This window comes from Diceros bicornis, chromosome 25 (assembly GCF_020826845.1).
Source record: "Diceros bicornis minor isolate mBicDic1 chromosome 25, mDicBic1.mat.cur, whole genome shotgun sequence".
Taxonomy (NCBI): Eukaryota; Metazoa; Chordata; class Mammalia; order Perissodactyla; family Rhinocerotidae; genus Diceros; species Diceros bicornis.
The window spans coordinates 25,996,919-26,016,704 of record NC_080764.1 but is presented as its reverse complement, the minus strand read 5'-3'; the positions used below and the strand labels follow the sequence as shown (position 1 = coordinate 26,016,704).

The 19,786-nt window shown below is 38.1% G+C and overlaps 1 protein-coding gene across 1 annotated transcript in view; it reads left to right on the top strand.

Annotated features, from left to right (window-relative positions):
* The window catches only part of CFAP54 (cilia and flagella associated protein 54), a 290,316-nt gene that overhangs the window by 13,369 nt on the left and 257,161 nt on the right, over positions 1–19,786 (top strand). The window contains exons 4-9 of the mRNA XM_058568605.1: positions 1,043–1,214; positions 5,553–5,611; positions 12,337–12,480; positions 14,163–14,276; positions 14,400–14,501; positions 19,092–19,290. Coding sequence (XP_058424588.1) covers positions 1,043–1,214; positions 5,553–5,611; positions 12,337–12,480; positions 14,163–14,276; positions 14,400–14,501; positions 19,092–19,290 — 790 coding nt within the window. The remainder of the gene's footprint in view (positions 1–1,042; positions 1,215–5,552; positions 5,612–12,336; positions 12,481–14,162; positions 14,277–14,399; positions 14,502–19,091; positions 19,291–19,786) is intronic.

Below are 19,786 nucleotides of genomic sequence, written 5' to 3'. Positions count from 1 at the left end.
CTCTCCTACCCTCCCTGCATGTAGCTTTGTCTCCGACCCTCTGCTTTTCATCTTCCACACTTTTGTCAGAATTAATTTCTAAAGTGTCAATCAAATTGTTTTACTCCATTGCCCTTTGATTTTGCCTTTTGGCTGAAGTCCATATTCCTTGGAATGACGTGGAACACTTTCCACGTTCTGACCATGGACCAGCTCTAACGCCTAATCTCTTTATCTTAAACCTTCTTATCCAATCTTACAAAAGACTTTCAAGTCAGTGACCGCAGCAACCACTGGAATTCTTTTCCCTCTGCCAAGAACAGGGGCCATATCTTTCTCATTTTTGAGTACCTATTGCTTAGTAGAGTGTGGCAAATAGAAGTGCTCAATAAACATTTGCTGAATGAATTGTACAAATGGTAATAATTACATCTGAATTAATAAGTTAAAATGCCATTGGGTAAGTTTACAACAATGGAGTTTTTTTGCTTTTGAAATTTTTTGACTAAGGATGGGTAATCTTAACTAAATGGATGCTTTGAAGAAACGTGTTTTACCATGTTTCTTTCTATATGTCTTAGTCTGTTAGAGCTGTTACAACAAAAATTCATAGGCTGGATGGCTTAGACAGCATACATTTATTTCTCACATTCTGGAGGTGAGGATGTCTAAAATCAAGGTGCTGAAAGATTTGCTGTCTGGTGAGAGCCTGATTCCTGGTTTGTAGACAGTTGTCTTCTTGCTGTGTCCTCACATGGCAGAAGGCTGTGAGGGAGCTCTCTGGGGTCTTTTTTATAAGGGCACTAATCCCATTCATGAGGGCTCCACCCTCATGACCTAATCACCTCCCAAAGGCCCTACCTCCTAGTACCATCACACTGGGGATTAGGTTTCAACATATGAATTTTGAATGAATAAACATTCAGTCTATAGCACTATACTACTCTATTAAATTATTTAAGTAGAATTGTTTCCATTTAAGTTTTTTACATTTTAAGAAATGCCTTCCTAAGTTGCATAAACCTTACTTGTATTCTTATTTTTATTTCCCCAAATGTTCCAGTTTCATGCTTTAAATGGCAAAAATATTTGCAACTACCAGCTTGTCTGTGACAGTGATGTGAACCTGCAGAATAAAGAATCTGTGATCAAGTGTCTGCATATCTTGTCCTCCTTTAGACTCATCATGCAAGTGGCTCTGCCACAGGAGCACCTTTGCTGGATTATCTTCAATGGTAGATACCAATGTATTTTATTTTCCATTGTGTCTCTTACAAAGTTATTTAAATGCCAAGTTTGATGTTGATTACCTTGTGATTTAAAACATATTCATTTCATAATAGGATGATTGTGGTTTTTTACATTTTTATTACATTTTAGTTTGTCCTTATAAGCAGAGACTTACAACACATGTCTTTGGGTTTTTTGCTCAAGGGACGGTCAGAGGCTGTGAGGATAATCGGTTTCAGGTGTACAAAAAGCAGAAGCCACAGTTAATATGTAATTATAAGTGGAGAAGCATCAACGGATTAGATTAGTTCTAGGCATCATCCATTTGTTGGTCCTCTCCTCAAAAATTTTGGACAATGTCTGTGGCTTTCTACATATCAACCTTCTCCTCCTACTTGTTTTTAAGTGAGGAGCTGAGAATGTATGTGTGTATACTGTATTTATATTTACATATATATATACACACACACATTGTATAGATACACACATATATATGTATACATTATATGTGTCTCATGAAATGAATCTTATCTATCAAAATATAGCATTTGGTCTTCTCTTTAAAGAGTTACAATTTAAATTCTCTTTAAAGTTACAATTTAAAGGTACAATGAGTTACCTATTATATTGTTCTCTGGATAATATTTTTTCTCTTTTTTTTTTTTTTGCTGAGGAAGATTAGCACTGAGCTAACATCTGTTGCCAATCTTCCTCTTTTTTGTGTGTGTGTGTGAGGAAGATCAGCCCTGAGCTAACATCCATGCCAATCTTGCTCTTTTTGCTGAGGAAGATCAGCCCTGAGCTAACACCTATTGCCAATCTTCCTCCTTTTTCTACCCTTTTTCTCCCCAAAGCCCCAGTAGATAGTTGTATGTCATAGTTGCACATCCTTCTAGTTGCTGTATGTGGGACGCTGCCTCAGCATGGCTGGACAAATGGTGTGTCGCTGAGTGCCCTGGATCCGCACCCGGGCTGCCAGTAGCGGAGCGCGCACACTTAGCCGCTAAGCCATGGGGCCGGCCCTCTCTTTTTTTGCTTGAGGAAGATTAGCCCTGAGCTAACATCTGTACCAATCTTCCTCTATTTTGTATGTGGGTCGCCACTACGGCATGGGCGATGAGTGGTGTAGGTCTGCACCCAGGATCTGAACCTGTGAACCCCGGCCGCCAAAGTGGGGTGCACTAAACTTAACCATTAGGCCACAGGGCCAGCCCCTGGGTAATATATTCTTAAAAGGAAAATAATGACAGTATGTTCTATGTATATAAGACCGGGACAAAATAAACTGAAAGAAAATACATTGGGTTTTCCCTCAGCCATAACTACTGAAAGTACATTTCCTAGCCTTTCCTTCCTCACCCTCCCCAAATAATTTTTTGACATTTTGGTTGGAATTAGACCTTACATTGGCTACCAGAGATGAGGCTGACTTGGGAAGAAATTTTTCAGTCCAGCGATTGTGAAGCTTTTGTGCCTGATCATCCTCAAGAGCATCCGAGATTCCCTGAGTAGCCACTGCCATCTCTCCACCCGAGTTGCTCACATATCTTGGCAGGGACTGAGCAGGAGCAGAGGTTCTGTGCTCAAGGAGGAGGGGCAGGCATGAGGGTTGGTCCCTGCAGCTGGGCCTGCTGGAGAGATGGAAATGGTGCAGCCTGACTCCCCGTCTGCAGTCCTTTTAAGATCACACACAAAATCCCAATATTCTTAAAAAAAAAGATGAGACAATTTCTGTGTCTTCTATTCCTTTTCTTGGTGTGTGCTTTTTCTTTATACAGGTGGTATCATGCTCTAGGTTTTATTCTGGTTCCCAAATATTTTTTTGCTGAATACCATGGTTCTAGAATCTAGCCAGGTTCTAGCTGCTGAATTATATTCCAGATATCCATGTACCCCTAGGGATGGGTTCCTGGTTTGCCCCACCTCCTCTAATTGCACTAATAATTCAGCAATGCATATCCTCGCATATGTCCTTTTATAGACCCGTGTGAATGTTTTCTGGGATCTATGCCCAGGAATGGGATTGCTGGGTTGTGGGAGATATACACACTTAGTTTTGCTAACTATGTCTCTGTTTTAATTAACTCATCTAAAACTTATTAAGTGCCAGGCATTGTTCTAGGTGCTAAGGACACAGGAGTAGACAACAGACAAAAACCCTGTTCTCGTGCTTACATTATGCTTCAGGGAGATGATAAACAAGTCAGAACTCAATGGTGTGTCAGACGGCGATGAGTGCTACAGAGAACAATAAAGCTGAGAAGGGGATAGGGAGAGTGGGGGCTGGACTGGGGCTGGGCCACAATTTTAGCTAGAATGGTCAGGGAGGGCCTCGCTGAGATGACATTTGAGCAAAGACCAGAGGAGGTTGGGAAGTGAGCCATCTATCCAGACAGATGGGGGAAGGGCATTCCATCTGGGGGATTAGCAAGTGGAAAGACCCTGTAGTTTTAAAACTTTGGAATTTAAGTAGTCAGAAATAAATTGACCTACAGTCAATTTATCACAATACATTTGACCTTTTCAGTTAGACATTAACAATTATTCTTTTTACTTTTAATTGACTATTACACATACACACCCTTAGTTTCTTAAGATGTTTAACCAACTTTGGTTCTTGCATAAAATCTAACTGGGTGTATAAATGTTGGATAACACTTTACTTCTCAATTAACCTGAACCCAAATAATTTTAATCCTCACATAGTCAGATTATTTTGGTGGTGGCTATCTTTGAGGAAAAGTTTATTGACAAGGCAATAAACTTATATTAGGGATTTGGTTGAAAACAAAACAAACTTCCAGAGATCTCCTGAGATCGTAAAGATTCAGTCTGCGTTCATTCTACACCAATTACTCTCTCCGTCAGGCTTCTGCAGTGGGAATTTGTGAACCATGCCAAGATCTTGAACCATCAAAGAGGAATTCAGTTATAGTCAGGATGTACTAGGGCTGGAAAGGTTAAAGGCGCCTTTTTGAAATACAGAGGGGCCTTGTCATTCTTGAGGGCGGTCTCCTGAAATTCCCCAGTTCCCGGTACTAATATGTTTACACAGGCTCCTGGCTTACACCTGAACCACATGTTTTGTGGAGGAGCATGTGTTTCCTGTGCATACCCTTACTTGGTGACTGTTTTATTTTTTACAAAGAAATACAGTTATACAGTTTCATTTTTAAAGATTAAAAGCAGAGGTCAACAAAGTCAAGTTGCGATAAGAATTCTGGACTTGAGCTGTTACTAGCTGAGTGGTTTCTTCCCCGGTGGATGTTGCATGAAATAAATAGCTCCGTGTCGTGGGAGCAGACACACAAAGAATGTTGAATCCTTGAATGTGAAGGACCTATTGCATTTTCTATGAAGTTTATGGTGCTATAAGTGCTTAAGATTTACTCAAAATTTTTTTGTCAATGATTTATGTAATTAGTGTTTATTGTGTTTACAGATGCATTTTAATCGAGTGATGTGTGTTTTGGAGCAGATGCTGTTTTCTCAAAAGCTTTTAAAGTTTAAACATGAACATAGGATTCATAATTGTTGAATTTTGATGGTTATGAATTTTAGATCAGATATTGTATAGAAAATATTTAGACTACTTGTCATTATAATAACTTCCCTTTTTAAAGCATGTTAACATCTTTTGGATATGTGTATAGCATGATAATGTCCTTTGTATATAAAGAGTTGTGTGGTGATGTTATTCCCCACCCCTCCCCCTAGCTCTGCCACCAGCCTTCTATCCTCATTTACTTAATGGCCTGACAAAAAATCATACTTGAATGATCTTCAACAGGAGTTGGAAATGCTATTTTTCATTAGAGTACTTATAGGACGTACTTTAATAATGGGAAAAATATATGAGACTGCAAATGAATATAATACAACTCATTATGCATTATGATTTTTAAATTATTCTGAGTTTCTTTGTTGAGTGCTGTGCCATGCTGATTGAATACCTATTCTAATCTTATTTGGAGATACATCTTTAGTTTTTCAACCACGAGGAAATCTTGGGAACCAATAACATTTTGTCTGAATTAATAAAACTACATAAATTTTGCTACTAAAAATATTCTTTTGTTCAATATATTTGAAAACTTAAACTGCCTTTAAAATGAGATTGCAATATTCCTGTGTCAACATATTTAAAATATAGTCATATTAGTTCTTTTAAGGATTTGGCTACAAGTTAACAAAAAGAATTATAATGATGATAACTCTCTAACCATTATCAGACTTTCTCATGAGATCGCTTGTTTTGGGAACTACAGACAAACTGCAGAAATTGGAATATAAAATTCCATCATTTGATTGTAAACATGTTAACAATCTTTTTCTCCGTCTAGGTACCATTTACATTTACACCATTTGCAGAAAACTGATGATCATAGGTCAGTCTTCCAAGGTATGAAATTTACTGACAAGATGTCTACCCCTGTATTTCCTGTTTTTCTTAAGATTTTTGTTAGCACTGAATGCTAAATAAAGAAAATAAGTGAATTATGTAAAAAAATATAGTGAATGTGTATATTATATAGTTTTACTGTTCTTAGTTTTACTTTAACATGATCATAATGTAAAAATGCAGACAATAAAGTATTAATAAAAAGAAAGAATTCCTAAAATTGATAGGCATTCTCCAGTGTCCCTTGGTGTCTCAGATTAGTCATTACTCGTCAACTTGATACTGAACATCCATCTAGTAGCTATGTTTCTAGGTAGGGTAGCCATCCATCCTGCCTTGCCCAGGACAGTCCTGATTTATGCCTCTTGTCCTGGAGTAATTATTAACAGTACTCCCTGTCACTCTTAAAAGTGTCCTGTTTTGGATGATAAACTATGGTTACCCTATTTATGTCATGCTGTGGAGCTTGGACATCATTTTGCTTGAAGAGTTTGGACTTTACTTATGGCCCACATGCTAGTTGGGTGAATGAAAGAACATCTAAACTCTGTCCCAGACACAAGCTGAGGGTAAGAGGACTTTATTTTATAATAAGATTCTCACTTACCAGTACTCACTGCTCAGTTTTAGTTTGAAGAAGTGGCTGACACTTCTATTGACTTCCCTACAACGTTGGTAGCACTTTTGTCTGCAGGAGACATATTTATTCCCTGTGTTCATTGTCCAGTCATTGGAATATAGGCCAAGAAGGGAGAATATACTCCCATTGAGACCATGCTTGAGTTGTTGCTGGCATCTGAAACATTACTACTTTATTCTTCCTTATCACATGCAAAACCTTACCCTGAATATTCTAACACTCAGGACAGATACATTTTTTTCTTATTTCCTCAAAATATAACCAAGTATCTTAAAATCTGACAGCACTTAAAAAATAAAAATGGAGGCAAAGTTATTTGCACACTCAGTGGATAACTTTAATTATGTGTTCTCTCTCTGTTTTGTTCCTCCAAATTTAAAAGCTCTATTACTATGTGACTTGAACAAGCTCTGTGCCAGCATTTTGAGTGTGAATTAAAATGAGAGGAGACTGTTCCATGTATAATATAAATTTGGCCTACAGACTATTCCAACAATTCTACACTCAGTTCCAGATTCTAAAAAGAATTTGCATATTCCGTTGCACTTGCTGTAGCAACAAGTACTGCTTCACAGAACCATCATAATTTGGTCTTCTAGAGCCAAAAGCTTTAGGGCTTCAAAGGGCAGAGATATCTGTGCCAAAATTTAACTGTTAGTGTCAGTACTTGTTAATGCTGAGAGAATTTTAATTTAATGTGATAGTCATCTTAAAATAATTTATTTATACCCTATGCGAGACATCTCCTCTCCTGCTCATAGAACTTGAGTTCCTCTCTGACAAAATAAGGCCTGAAGGAGATACTTCTATGGTTCCAGTCTTGTGGAATGGGGGTGGTAGAAGTGAGGGATGCAAGAATTTTGGGGTAGTGGGTGGTTGTACTGTTGGCACTTGAAGATTTGGATAAAATTCTTTCAGTTTGTTCAATATGATAAGTTTCAAGGAAATTAATAATTTTCACCCAGAAATTCCCAAACCCTCGGCTGGTAAGTTGATTCCTGAGCTGAGGCTATAAATGAACTTGATGGGTCCATTTAATGGGCACAAGCCCTTGGAGGCCCAGCCACATGAACCCTCTGGGTCTGAGGGACCCTGATTCTGTAGTTATTTAAGAGTTCAAGTCTGTTAGAGCATAGGAGAGAAGAAGAAATAGACTTGGTGTCACCACAGAGCAATCTAAACTCCTATGCATGAAGGATCTGGGCATTTTGGCTACCATTTATTATTATTATTGAAACCCTACTGTATGTTAGGTACTGCGTGAAGGACTTTGCTTACATAATAATACTCACAATAGTCTTATGAGGTGGGCACTGTCATCACCATCATCATTTGTTGAATGAATGCCTGCCATCTATCAGGTATGCTTCTGAGGACTTTCACGTATTATCTCATTTAATCCTCACACCACCGCTTTGAGAAGGGTGCTGTTATTACCTTCATCTTATAGATGAGGAAGCTGAAGGCTCAGCAAAGTTAACCTGCTTGATGTCGCAGATCTAGTTAGAGATGTAGCTGAGGCCAGAGCCAAGGCCGTGCTGCCTCTCAACACAATTAGAATAACGCATGTCTGTTGACTAAATTTAATCCTGTCCTGACGCCTCCTATTTTTGGTTCACCTACTCAAACTGGGAGCTGTGTGGGAGGGGTTAATATTTTTCAACATGACTCTCTATTTCTGAAGACAGTCTGAAGACCAAGACTGACCGGGGCTCTTCCGCCGATGGGAAACACTAACTTTCAAGCTGAGCCGGTCACCAGCATAACCTTAGGGAACAGAGGGAGGCCAGATTTCTGAAATCTCTTTCCCTAAAGACAACTTTGCTTCTGTTTATAGTATAATCTGTAGTTTCTTCAGAAGCATTTAAAGCTATAGTATAATACTCAGCAAACATTAAAAGAATACAATAGAATGTATTCATGCTAAGAAAATGTTGATTTCTGTTTTATTTTACTATAAAACTGAAATAGGTTGGTCAAGTTTGTGGCTTGAACAATTGTTAAATGATTCTGCATACCATTACATAAACGTCAAGTCCAAACCTTAAAACACTTCTCCGTGGTGTTTCCCTCAAAGGATCTGAGCTGATACAAATGATTCTGCACTGCCACCCAGTGGCTGCGCTGAGGAATTGTGTGTGCTTTTTCTTCTGACACCTGACCCATGCTCTTTCTGGGCTCCTGTAATTTGGTTTCTCAAAGTCTTTTTTCTTCTTTTTTTCTACGAAGAGAATAGTCCTGCTGAAATCCCAGCATTTTTTTTTATTAATATAAATAGTTCTTTATAGCTTCTAGGGGCAAGAAAAAAATGTTACAAATTTTGGTTTTTGGAAATGGTTTTTCATCTTTAAACCCGAATGGTGGTTTCTCAGAACCCTAAGTGGAGTCGTGGTTTCTCAGAACTCCCCTTGTGTAGTGGGAGGGACCTGGGAGTCCAAAGACCTGAATGCCAGCCCCAGCTCTGTCGCTCACAAGCAGTTTAGCCTCTTGGAGTCAGACTAGGTTACTTTCAAGGTCCTTTCTGGCACTAAAATCTGTGATTTAGGGTCTTTTATTCTAAGTCTGAAGCTGAACCCAAATATAATATGAACAACTGGTAACTGAAGCTATTTTCATTTTGAAATGTGAAATTCCTAAGACCAGGAATCCTCAGGGCTTTTGGAAAGATAAGTGAATTTAAAGGGGAGAAATTTATACATGGCTTAATCTCATACCCCTCAAACCACAACAATCCAAATACAAAATCCACAATAGGATTTTTGTGCAGTGAATTTGAGAAAACTCAAGAGATTCAATGACTGTTAGTTTCTTATGAGTTCATGGTGTGGCAAGGTTAGCAAACAACAACAACAACTACAGCAGCAACAACAAAACCAGGAATAAAGCAATCCCAGGCTGACTCAATAGAGATATAGTGTCCAGTATCAGGGATGGAGAGTTTCATCTTGCTGTGATCTAGTCATAAACTCTAAAGGGACAATGGCCGTTTGGAGCAAAGCCGTGAATGACCAGCCATGCTGGAGAAGGGAAGTGCAGTTCTGGGAGGTGGAGAAGTGCTTGGGGATCTTTATCCTGGAGAGAGAGCTGGGGGAGAGGGCAGGCTGTATAGGTGTTTTCAGATTCTTGGAAGGCTGTAATTGGGAAGTGGGTTTTGGATGGTTTTGTGCTGCCTCAGAAGCCATATCTAGGACCAGTGCACTGGAGGTATATCAAGGTGGATTTCATTTCAGATTAAGGAAGTACTTTTCATGTTTCGAATTGTCTTCTGATGCCATGTGGCACGTTCCTTGTTGCTGGAGGTGGGAACTCTTGGGTATGGAGGGTGTGGGACATCAGGGGGTGGTGCTGGTGATGTTGATGGGGATGAAATTAGATTGACTTCCAGCGCTTTGATTTTATGATTACTAGAAATAGTTCCATAGTTAGCGCCATGAATTGAAATTTTTTAATGAAGGTCAGTCAATCAGTCAACAAATATTTATTGTATTTCTACTACACACCAGATAAAGTTTTAGGGGCTGGGGATACAGTGGTGAACAAAACAGACAAGGTCCCTGTCCTAAGTGAACTTACATTCTAGTGGGATGAGCTTACATTCCAGTGGATGGCAAAGAATATTACAGTTCTGTGTCAAACCCTGCTCTACTTCCAACAGTCTCTTTATCTCTGGAATCAAAACCTATAGGACAGTGGAGAATTCTGGACTCCCAGGCTTCTTCTTTCTCTTAGACGTCCGCTGAGCTGCTTGCACACGTGTTATATACACCGTCTTTGAAGGCTCCAAAGATCGTAATAGGGTCTGAATGTTACCAGTGTTTTTTCTATTTTTACTATTAAATACTTTGTCAATCTGGTGGTTTTGCTTTATCCATATGAAGCTCCTGGACCTTTTTGATGATTTGCCTTTTCAAGGTCGATTTGACTACTATAGACATATTTTTCCTTAATTAATTCCTCAATTATTGAAGGCCAAATTTGTTAGTGGAAGAGGGACTTTATTCTGTGGTCCAAATTTATTATCATTATTTTTTTGAGAATCTAGAATATTTGTTAGATCTCCCCTGGTTTGTTCTGCTGACTTTCGGGTTGCTCACTTAATTCATTTAATGCACTTGGGAGTATCTGCTATGTACCTGGCACTGTTCTAGATGCTGGTGATATAACAATGAATAAGGTACTGTTCCTATTTTCAAAGAACATATTAATGCAATTAGATCTGACATATGATATATGTGTATATAAAATATATGTAAATTATATATACACACACACACACAGACAACACAATTACAGTAGAGATGGAGAAGAGGCAGTGGTCATGTCTCTCTAGGGACATTAGAAAAGTCTTCAACAACTAGTTCTCTTCCCCCCGCTCTTCCTCCTCCTCCTCTTCCTCCACATTTTCCTCCTCCTTCTTTGTCTTCATTGCCATTACCAAAGCTGATACTTATTATGTGTTTACTCTGTTCTAAGCATTTAACACGCATTAACTCATTTTAGTCCTCAAACAATCCTATAGGATAGTTACTGTTATACCTATTTTGCAGATGAAGAACCTGAGGCACATGGAGTTTAAGTAAATTGTGCAAGGTCACACTGCTAGCAGCAGAGGTAGTGTTTCAGCTCAGTCTTATAGGGTGAAGGAGGGAACAGAGTGAGCAAAGATGCACACATTTGGACCACCAAGATGTTTTGTGGAACGGAAAGCATTTTGGACCAGCTTTAAGTATACAATGCAAGGTCAAGAGTAATGGGTGGGGGTGGGAGGAAGACGGGGACTAGGTCATGAAGGGTTTTGCCTGCCCTATAAAGGGCCTGTACTTTGTCGTATAGGTAATTGGGAGCCATTGAAGTGTTTCAAGCACAAGAGTGACACAACCCAACTTGCATTTTCGAAAGATACTCTGGTGGAGGTAGGGAGGCTGTATAAGGGAGGGAGTGTATAAGAAAAGGGGGATGGTGAGACCAAAGATGGGGAGACGAGTGAGGAAGTATCCCAGAGGTCCAGGGAGACATGTGAGGTTCTGCTTGGTTAAGGCCAATATATCCATGGATAGAATTTAGAATTTGATATTTTGAGATAGTTAGCTCACAGATTCTTATTTTCATCCCAGTAATATTTCTTGTAATAATATGTGGAGCATAGACCAAATTTATTCTTATATTAAATCAAATGAGAAGCAATGTAATCCAATTACTCTTCGAGATTTTGGAATATTTTTGGAGAAAGGAAAAAGATTGAAAAAGTTAACTGTACCATACGTATAGTCAAAAAATGTTTCCGAGTATAGGGTTTGTGGGAAGAATATGTCAAAAAAGAATTATCAGTGGATTTGTGGTGAAAGTCTTCAGCTAGAATAGCACAAATCTTACATATCTTCCTACAGACAAGCCAGTAACAATGGTGATACTTTCCTCCCTTTTTTGTTTCAAATTATACCTTGGGAATAATTACACTGGTAATAGGCACCGTTTATGGAGTGCTTACAATGTGCTAAATACCATCCTAACATGTCGTGTACATTGACTTTTTCTTTCATAACAGTGCTGCTAGGATGTGCTAAAATACCCATTTTACAGATGAGAAAGTTGAGGTCTGGAGAGATAAATAGGTGATAAAATAGAGACTGAAACCTAGGTCTATTTGAATCCAATCTTGGACTGTTTCTGCTAAGTATCACAGGCTCCAGACTGTAAGCCTTTTCCATTTTCCCTACCCTGCTATACCAGTTTATTTTCAGGATAATACACTGGTTTCAGGCCAGCTAATAACAATTATATTGTTGGAATTAGCTCCTAGACTACTGATGACGCTTGATAAATATTAATAAAAATGAGCTGAGTTCATAGGACTTTAGGAGCTAAGAAGGAAGACATTCTTAAATGGCTAACTTGAGATTTTGAGTTCTCTAAATTATTGTTTTACTTTTTAAATGCTTGTTTTTTCTGAGCTCACTATTTTTAGTAATTTTGGTTTAAGTAGTCAGCAACTTGTGCTCACAACTTATAATTTGATGGTATTAAATGAAATCATTGTTATTAGCTTAAAATAAAAATAAATTCAATTGTGCCCTTTCTTTCTCAGGCCTTAGAATATCTCCTGTGGGCCAGTATTTGTATGGAATCCTCGGTCCCCCTCCTGTCCGTCAGGTACCTGACGTGGAGAGCAACTCTTTACACTGCTGTCTGCCAGTGCTACTATGACTGCCAAGCTGGTATTCATGGAGAGGTAAGTTACTTGTTAATTCCGAGGATTCCGATACTTTAAAGTACAACTTATTCCACATTTTCTTCTTTCGATGCCCAGCAAGAAAACAAACAAACCCAAAGAATTGCAGTGAAGCAAAGACAAAAGGCCCCAGCTTCATTTGCAGAAATTTGCCTGGCTTCTCCCTTCTGTTGGTCTTTAGCTCTACTCTCTGATCTCTCCTTTATTCTCCGTTTACTTCCATGTCTTTGCTCCTTTTCTGAAGAAGATTTCTGAGATCTTCCTTTCCTCATTGTATTCTCGATGCGAGCACTTTCCTTCCCTCTTTAGTTTTGTATTCCATGCCGCCTACTATCCATTTGTCTTGCTTTTCTCTGCTTCCAGCCATCATTTATTTAATACACTCTATTTCTTGTTTTTCCTCTTTTTTTGTATAACTTTTAGACTAAATACTTGAAATATGACTTAACTAGTGGACACTTCTGTTGGCCTATACAGTAACCTCCGTGTAAATGAAAAAAAGTCACTCTTTCTACAGTACATGGTATTTGGCTTATCAGCAGATGGGGCCTTGGTGGGATTTAGAAATGGGCACCCCTTCCTTTGGGCCAACACAAACCTGCACCAGGGTGCATGGGTTGGTGAGTGCAGGGTGGGCTGGATTTCAGTCCTCACTCGACCTCTTGGCTGGAAGTCTTGTGCAGGACAGAGCCTTCACAGCTGTACAAATCCCTGTTCACAACCATAAATAGATAATCTAGTCCATTAATGGCTACTTCACATTTCGTTTTTCCTACCTGAACTAATTCTAAAGAGTTGGATGGTAGTGGCCCGTAGGCAGGGGAATAGCCTAATGTAGTCCTTGTGGGATACTTTTTCTAGCCCAGGATACATTCTAGAAACTATTCACAGTATGTGTATAGTTAATTTTAGTGTACCAGTGGTGGCATATTTCTATAGCTATTAAAATGATCAGGGAATGGAGCATTTGCATAGTTTTGACCGTTTGATCCTAGTGGAATTCCTCCTTATTCGAAAATTAAACCTTTTATATATGTTACTATTGTGGTCTAGAAGCATCTTTGTGAAAAATCATAAATTATAAATGAAATATTTCAAGGAACTGGTAAAATAAATTACATAAATTGAACTCTTTATTATCTCTAGAGAATTATAAGAATGGTGATCTGATTAAATAAGCAAACCTGCCTCCCTCCTTTCCTCAGATGTTAATAAATACTTCTTATATGCTGTGTATTGGAGATACAAAGATGAATAAGACCTTTTAAGGACCTCACAGTTGAATGGGCAATGTGAACAGCTGAATAGATAACACAGCATATTTTGGTAGGAAGGTTAGGATTCGAGAAGAGCACTGAGGACGTGTGTGTGCACAATGCCAGAGAAGTGATAATCTACACGAAGCTACTGTTTAACCCAGAATTTGGCTTTCCTTGCTTTTTTGAATTTCTTAATTCATAAAGTTAGTATATCTGACGTGTTATTAACTTCAGCTCTAGAGAATTCAGTGGTGCTTATAGGAAACGATAGACGGGATAGTTACCGTGTAATAGAGTCAGCATCGGCCTAGCATTTAATTCACCAATTAAATCAAATGTCTGGGAGAATAAAACGTACTGTCTTGATACATTTTTAATCACTATACTCTTACTTATTATTAAATTTATTTTAATTGCATACAGGCATTTGCTCGGCGCGCTTTAGCTAAAATTGATGAGTTAAGGCATCTGGAATTAATGAGTTCCTCACAATCACAGGAAGAATCTAGAAGATATTATAGAGAGCCCACGATAAAGGTATAAAAATTTCATGAAATAAAAGAAATTTACTGCACTCTATGGTTGATTAAGTACTTAATTTTAGTAGTTGAGAAGTGCATCCCATTGCTTCTTCATAAATAATTCTTCTTTTTGAGGCAGATGGCAGTGATGATCTTCAAAAGAGGAGTATTTGAATCTAGAAGAAAAAACAAAAGTATATTTAGACCAAAGATAAGAGCTAACCTAAGGGAAGCACAAAATGTAAGTCTAAGAACGTCCTCTCTATTTCAGACTCTTTGTAGTGTGTTTATCTTATGCCTCTGTGTTTTTTAAGCCTACTAACCAAATATTAAATCCTGTACCCTATTCTCTGCACCCATGGCAAATAGAGAGAAGAATACCTTCCTGGTTTGGACACAGCCTCACTTCATCCCTTTCTCAAAGCTTTTGTACCTTTGCACAATCCCAGTTTTGTAATTTTAAAGGGCAAGAGGCTGAAAAAGAGCCGGGGAAAGGTCCAAACGCACAGGCGTCTGAGTGGAGGTGCCGCAGAGGCCTTTGTCTCTGACTGCTTGGTGTTGGAAGGCTTTGAGGTTGGAGAGAACTGGGGGCATCTTTTCTCATCAGCTTCAGGTATCACCTTTGGGAGTGGTTAGGAACTGGGTTATTCTGCAGCAACAAACAAACCCCATGTCTTGGTGGCTTAAACAACAATTTATTTCCCACTGGAGTCATGTTATTACAGTTATCAGGGGGCTCTGCTCAGCGCCGCTGCTCAGGGCCAGATTGAGGAGCAGCCCTCATTTAGAAAATTGCTGGTCGTTCTGCCAGAGAGGACATGAGAGGGCTCTGGAGGATTGTGCACAGGCAGTAATGCCCGGCGTGGACGTGACAGCAGTCTCTTCTTCTCACATGTCAGAACTTGTCCCATGGCCCCTGTTGGCCACATGTGAGTTTGGCCCCCGGCACTAGGGGCTGTCAGGAGGGAAGTGGGACATAGTTATGCCTGTGGGGTCCTCGGCCCTTTCTCCCTTCTGCCTTTTTCCTTCTCCCACATTCTTCCCCTTTGCCTTTCTGAATCTCAATATCCCTCAAGGCCCAGTTCTCTGTTTCTTTAAAGCTTTCTCTGACTGTTCAAGATGGCAGTAAACTCTTTTCTGTGAGCTTCTTTGTAGGGACTGAAAGTGAAAGTCAGGGGGAAGAAGATGAGCAGTTTCTGACGGAAGAGTTGTAGAATCTCAGCACCTGGAAGGGATTTTAGAAATCGTCTAGTTCAGCCCTTTTCTATTACAGGTGGGAAAAGTAAAGCCCACAGTATTTAAATTACTGATTCCAGGTCACGGAGCCAGCTGCTGGCAGCGCTGGAACTTGAACCCAGGTCTCTGGCCAGTGCTTTGTCACTGCTCCAGTGATGGCTGTTCTCTGTTCTCATTTCTTCTTAGAACATTTAGGAGTCATTCTTTCTTTAGTAAATCATAATATTTAAATGCAAATATTATTTGGACATAGTAGCTTTCTATTGCTACTTAGGGTGACTATGATATATTGACTACTGAGTCCAGAAATGCAGTTCATATACCCCTTTTAAATCATATCCCTTACTGACCAATGGTGTGTAATTGGTGGTGTTGCTAACTTGCCAAATTATCGATAATTCCTTGGATGGGCTGTCGAGCTGCTTGCATCTGATATTGTTAAGTAGTAATGCTATGTTGTTTGTAAGAGAGCAGGGGACAATTTCATTTTTCTCACCAGCATTTTTTTCTCTGAGCAAACCAAATTTAAGTATCCAAAGCTGCAAAATTGTCATGAATTAGCATATTATTAGGACTTGACTTATAATCATCCTCGTATAAAAATTAAGTATATTTTCAAAAAAATTGTTTAAAATTCCAAGTAACATTACATTAAAAACCCATTTATTTCTGATTTCATTTAAGATAATTATTATACGGAAAATTCTGGTGGTATTTCTTTTCAGAAAAACCTTAAAATTGTTTAATGGGTGGTTTTTCAGAGAATAGTCAGCATTCTTTTTATAAAGTCACAGTATATCACCTTGATATGTTTTGTAGAATGTGCTGCTTTATATGTATGAAATAATTTTATTATGTTTCTTCAAAAGAAAGTAATTTACAGTATGCATTACATCTCTTTTATAAAAAAGTTCTGAGCTTGTAAGTCAGTTATTAATTCACAGTAAATCATTTTGACTTTCAAAGAATTCTTTTAGAGGACTGTTAATTCACTCCTAATGATTGGCTGTTTAGTGATTCATTTAATAAATATTTTTAAAGTCCCTGCTATGTGAACAAGATAGAGGTTACATTCTAGTGGAGAAATTACACAATAAATAAATAAATAAAGCGTGATAAGTATTAAGAAGGAAATAATGGCAATGATTAAATTAGTTACATGTAAAGCCCTTAGAATGTTCCTGGCATGTAGTAGGTCCTTAGTAATTTTGCTATTACTATTATTTCTTTTTCATTTCATTCATTCAACAGCCAACTGTGGTCCCAAGAGTGGTAGAATATAGAGAAGATTAAGTTACAGTTCTGTCCTTTTGAATGGTTTTGGAATAGTGAGCAGGATTTGACTAGACAGGGAGAAGAGGAGAAAAGATTCAAAGAAAGGACCAGAGCATGATTATAGCTTGGAAGCAAAGTTGACAGGGGGACAGTGAGAAACTGAGCTTGCGTGGGGTGGGTGTATTATGTTGGGGAATTAGCAGAGTATATCACATGGACTAGATCTCATGGAAACCATAGTGTTTAGAGGTGGAACAGACTGTATGGGTTGTGTTATTCAGCTTTTCACCCATCCTGACATTTTTAAAGATGGTCTAGTATACCCTATGCAGTATATATACACCAAAATTTGTCTAATATTTTTATTAATATTATTTTAGTTGTTTCCAGTTCTTTGCTATTATAAATATTGATGTAATCAACATTCTCAAATATATTATTTTTTCTTTCTTTTATTTCCTGTGGATAAAATTCAAGGCATAGGATTCAAATCAAAGCATACAAATACTTTTATTTCTCTTGATATGTATTGCCAAACTGACTTCCAAAATGCGTACCACAAGACGACAACCTGTGTGTACCAATATCACCACAAGCTATTATCATTTTGATATTACTATTTCTTTATTTTTTTATAGTTCAGTTTTCATAAAGTGGCTCGTCATTTTAACTTTATTTCTTTCATCCAACTTTCCCTTAAATATTTGTGTTTACTCTTTATATTTCCTTTTCTTGTGAATTATCTTTCAGTCTTACCATTTATCTACTAGAGATGTTAATTTTTAAAATATATTTGAATGAGCTCCTTGTTTTTAGAGATATTAATATTTTGCTTGTCATGCTTGGCAATCAATTATTTTTTATTACTTTAGCTTTAAATCTTTTTTTATAGATCTTTTAAGTATTTGTATTTTAAAATCTTTTACTTGGTATTCATCTATAGCTCTGATAAATATTCTATTCTACTTTCTTCTAGTTTTCTGATATTTTAAAAAACAATTTCACTGTACTCTATTTCGGTTTTATTCTTTCATTTTGAATGCTTCTAATTATTAGAAAGTGTATTATGCTCTTTAAATATACTGTGTTAAAGCTCTGTTTTAAGCTACAGTAAAAGTCTTAGAAGAAACCCTTACCTCTGTTTGTAAGAAAGCAGAGGGTAGGGCATGAACTTCAGGTGTTACTGAGGTTTTCAGCATATCAGTTGACCTGTGGCTTGAAAAGGCGTCAAAGCTAGTGGGCAGGGAAGTTGGTGTTCAGGGAAAATAGTCCAAAGCAGCCTTATCCCTGCTTCTGTTTCTCTGTCTTTCTAACTTTGCCCCAAGAAAAGGAAAGCAGCAGGGGAATCCTGGGGAACATGATGAGTATCTTCTAACTGGACACGGATTCTAGAAAAGCCAGCTAGAGCTACCTGTGTTATTTCCTGGTAATCTAAATACAGAGAACAGGTCATTTGTCAGACATAAGAATGAGTGTAGAGGCAAGCCATCTGCAGAAGGTGGTCTCATTCTGGGCCAATACAAAGCAGAGGGGCTGGCAATTCACAAGAGCTCTAAGAGTCACTAGCTTATTAATATACAACCGGTCAACTCTTCTTTAGAGTTAGCTACCATAGACCGGTTATTTATAATATAAAATATTGTTTCAAATTTGGGTTTAAAGACTTCCTGCATTAGAATTTCCTGCAGTGCTTATTAAAAATGCCCCACCCAGACCCACTGAATCCCTGGAGATTTGGTCTGTGAATCCAAAAAGCACTCCTGAGAGATTCTAAGGCAATCCAAGTCTGAGTATCAGTTCCTCAAGGCTGTAATTAAGGTACCACAAAGCAGATGGAGATTGATGCTGCCCTAATAAAAAGACAGTAATAAACAGCCTTTTTATGCTGCCTTGGAAACACAAACATATAAAAAAATAGCAAAGTCTTTGATGTAATGGCAGCATGATATAAACTTTAATGGAGTCTGGAGTGACACCTGAACAAACGAAAACCGTAAAAGCACCATCTCATTGATAGGCCAACCACTCTCTTTTTTTTTTGTGAGGAAGATCAGCCCTGAGCTAACATCTGCACCCATCTACTTTATATGGGACGCTGCCTCAGCATGGCGTGACAAGCGGTGCACCGGTGCGTGCCCGGGATCTGAACCAACGCACCCCGGCCGCCGAAGCAGAGCACACGCACTTAACCGCTTGCACCACCCGCCGGCCCCGCACTCTCTCTTTTAGCATTAATTAAGCATGCCTTACTTATTTTTGCCTTATAATATCAAACATTGTAGAACTTTAAAAAAATAGACTGTATATTTTTTTGTTCCAGTTGCCGTGGCCACGTACCATCACAGAACGGTTGTTGGAAGAGATGTTTGATTGCACTGCATCCCGGTTTCTGGCTGTCTTGGAAGCTCTTTCTGATTCAAACAGACGAACACTACAAACTGGACCTGTTGTTACAGATGAAGTAGAAATTCGTGATGTTGTCTCAGAACTGTTTATAGCAGGAAAAGAACTTTTAATAAGTAAATAAGTTAAGATAATATTTTATGGTAGAACATAAATAGCAAAAATCTTAGCATGGTAGTCCACACGTAAGAAACTGATATCCAATTTACATTGATCTTGAATTCAGCAACCTTGCTAAACTCAATTGATAATCCAAACAATTATTTGGATTTTTTATGTATATAATCATCTTACCTATGAATAATAACAATTATATTTCTTTCTTTTCATAATAATAAAATCCTTTTATTTCTTTTTTCTTGCATTTCTTGCCTTACTGCACTAGATAGGATCTCCAATAAAATATGAAATGAAAGTGGTGATAGCAGACATCCTTGTCTCATTTATGATCTCAAATGGAAGGTTTCAATATTTTACCATTAATATTGATATTTGCTGAAGGATTTTTTTAGATATCCTTTTTCAGGTTAAGGAAGTTTCTTTTATTCTCGGTTTGCTAAGAGTTTTGCTTGTTTGTTTTTCATCTTGAATAGTTATTGAATTTTATCAATA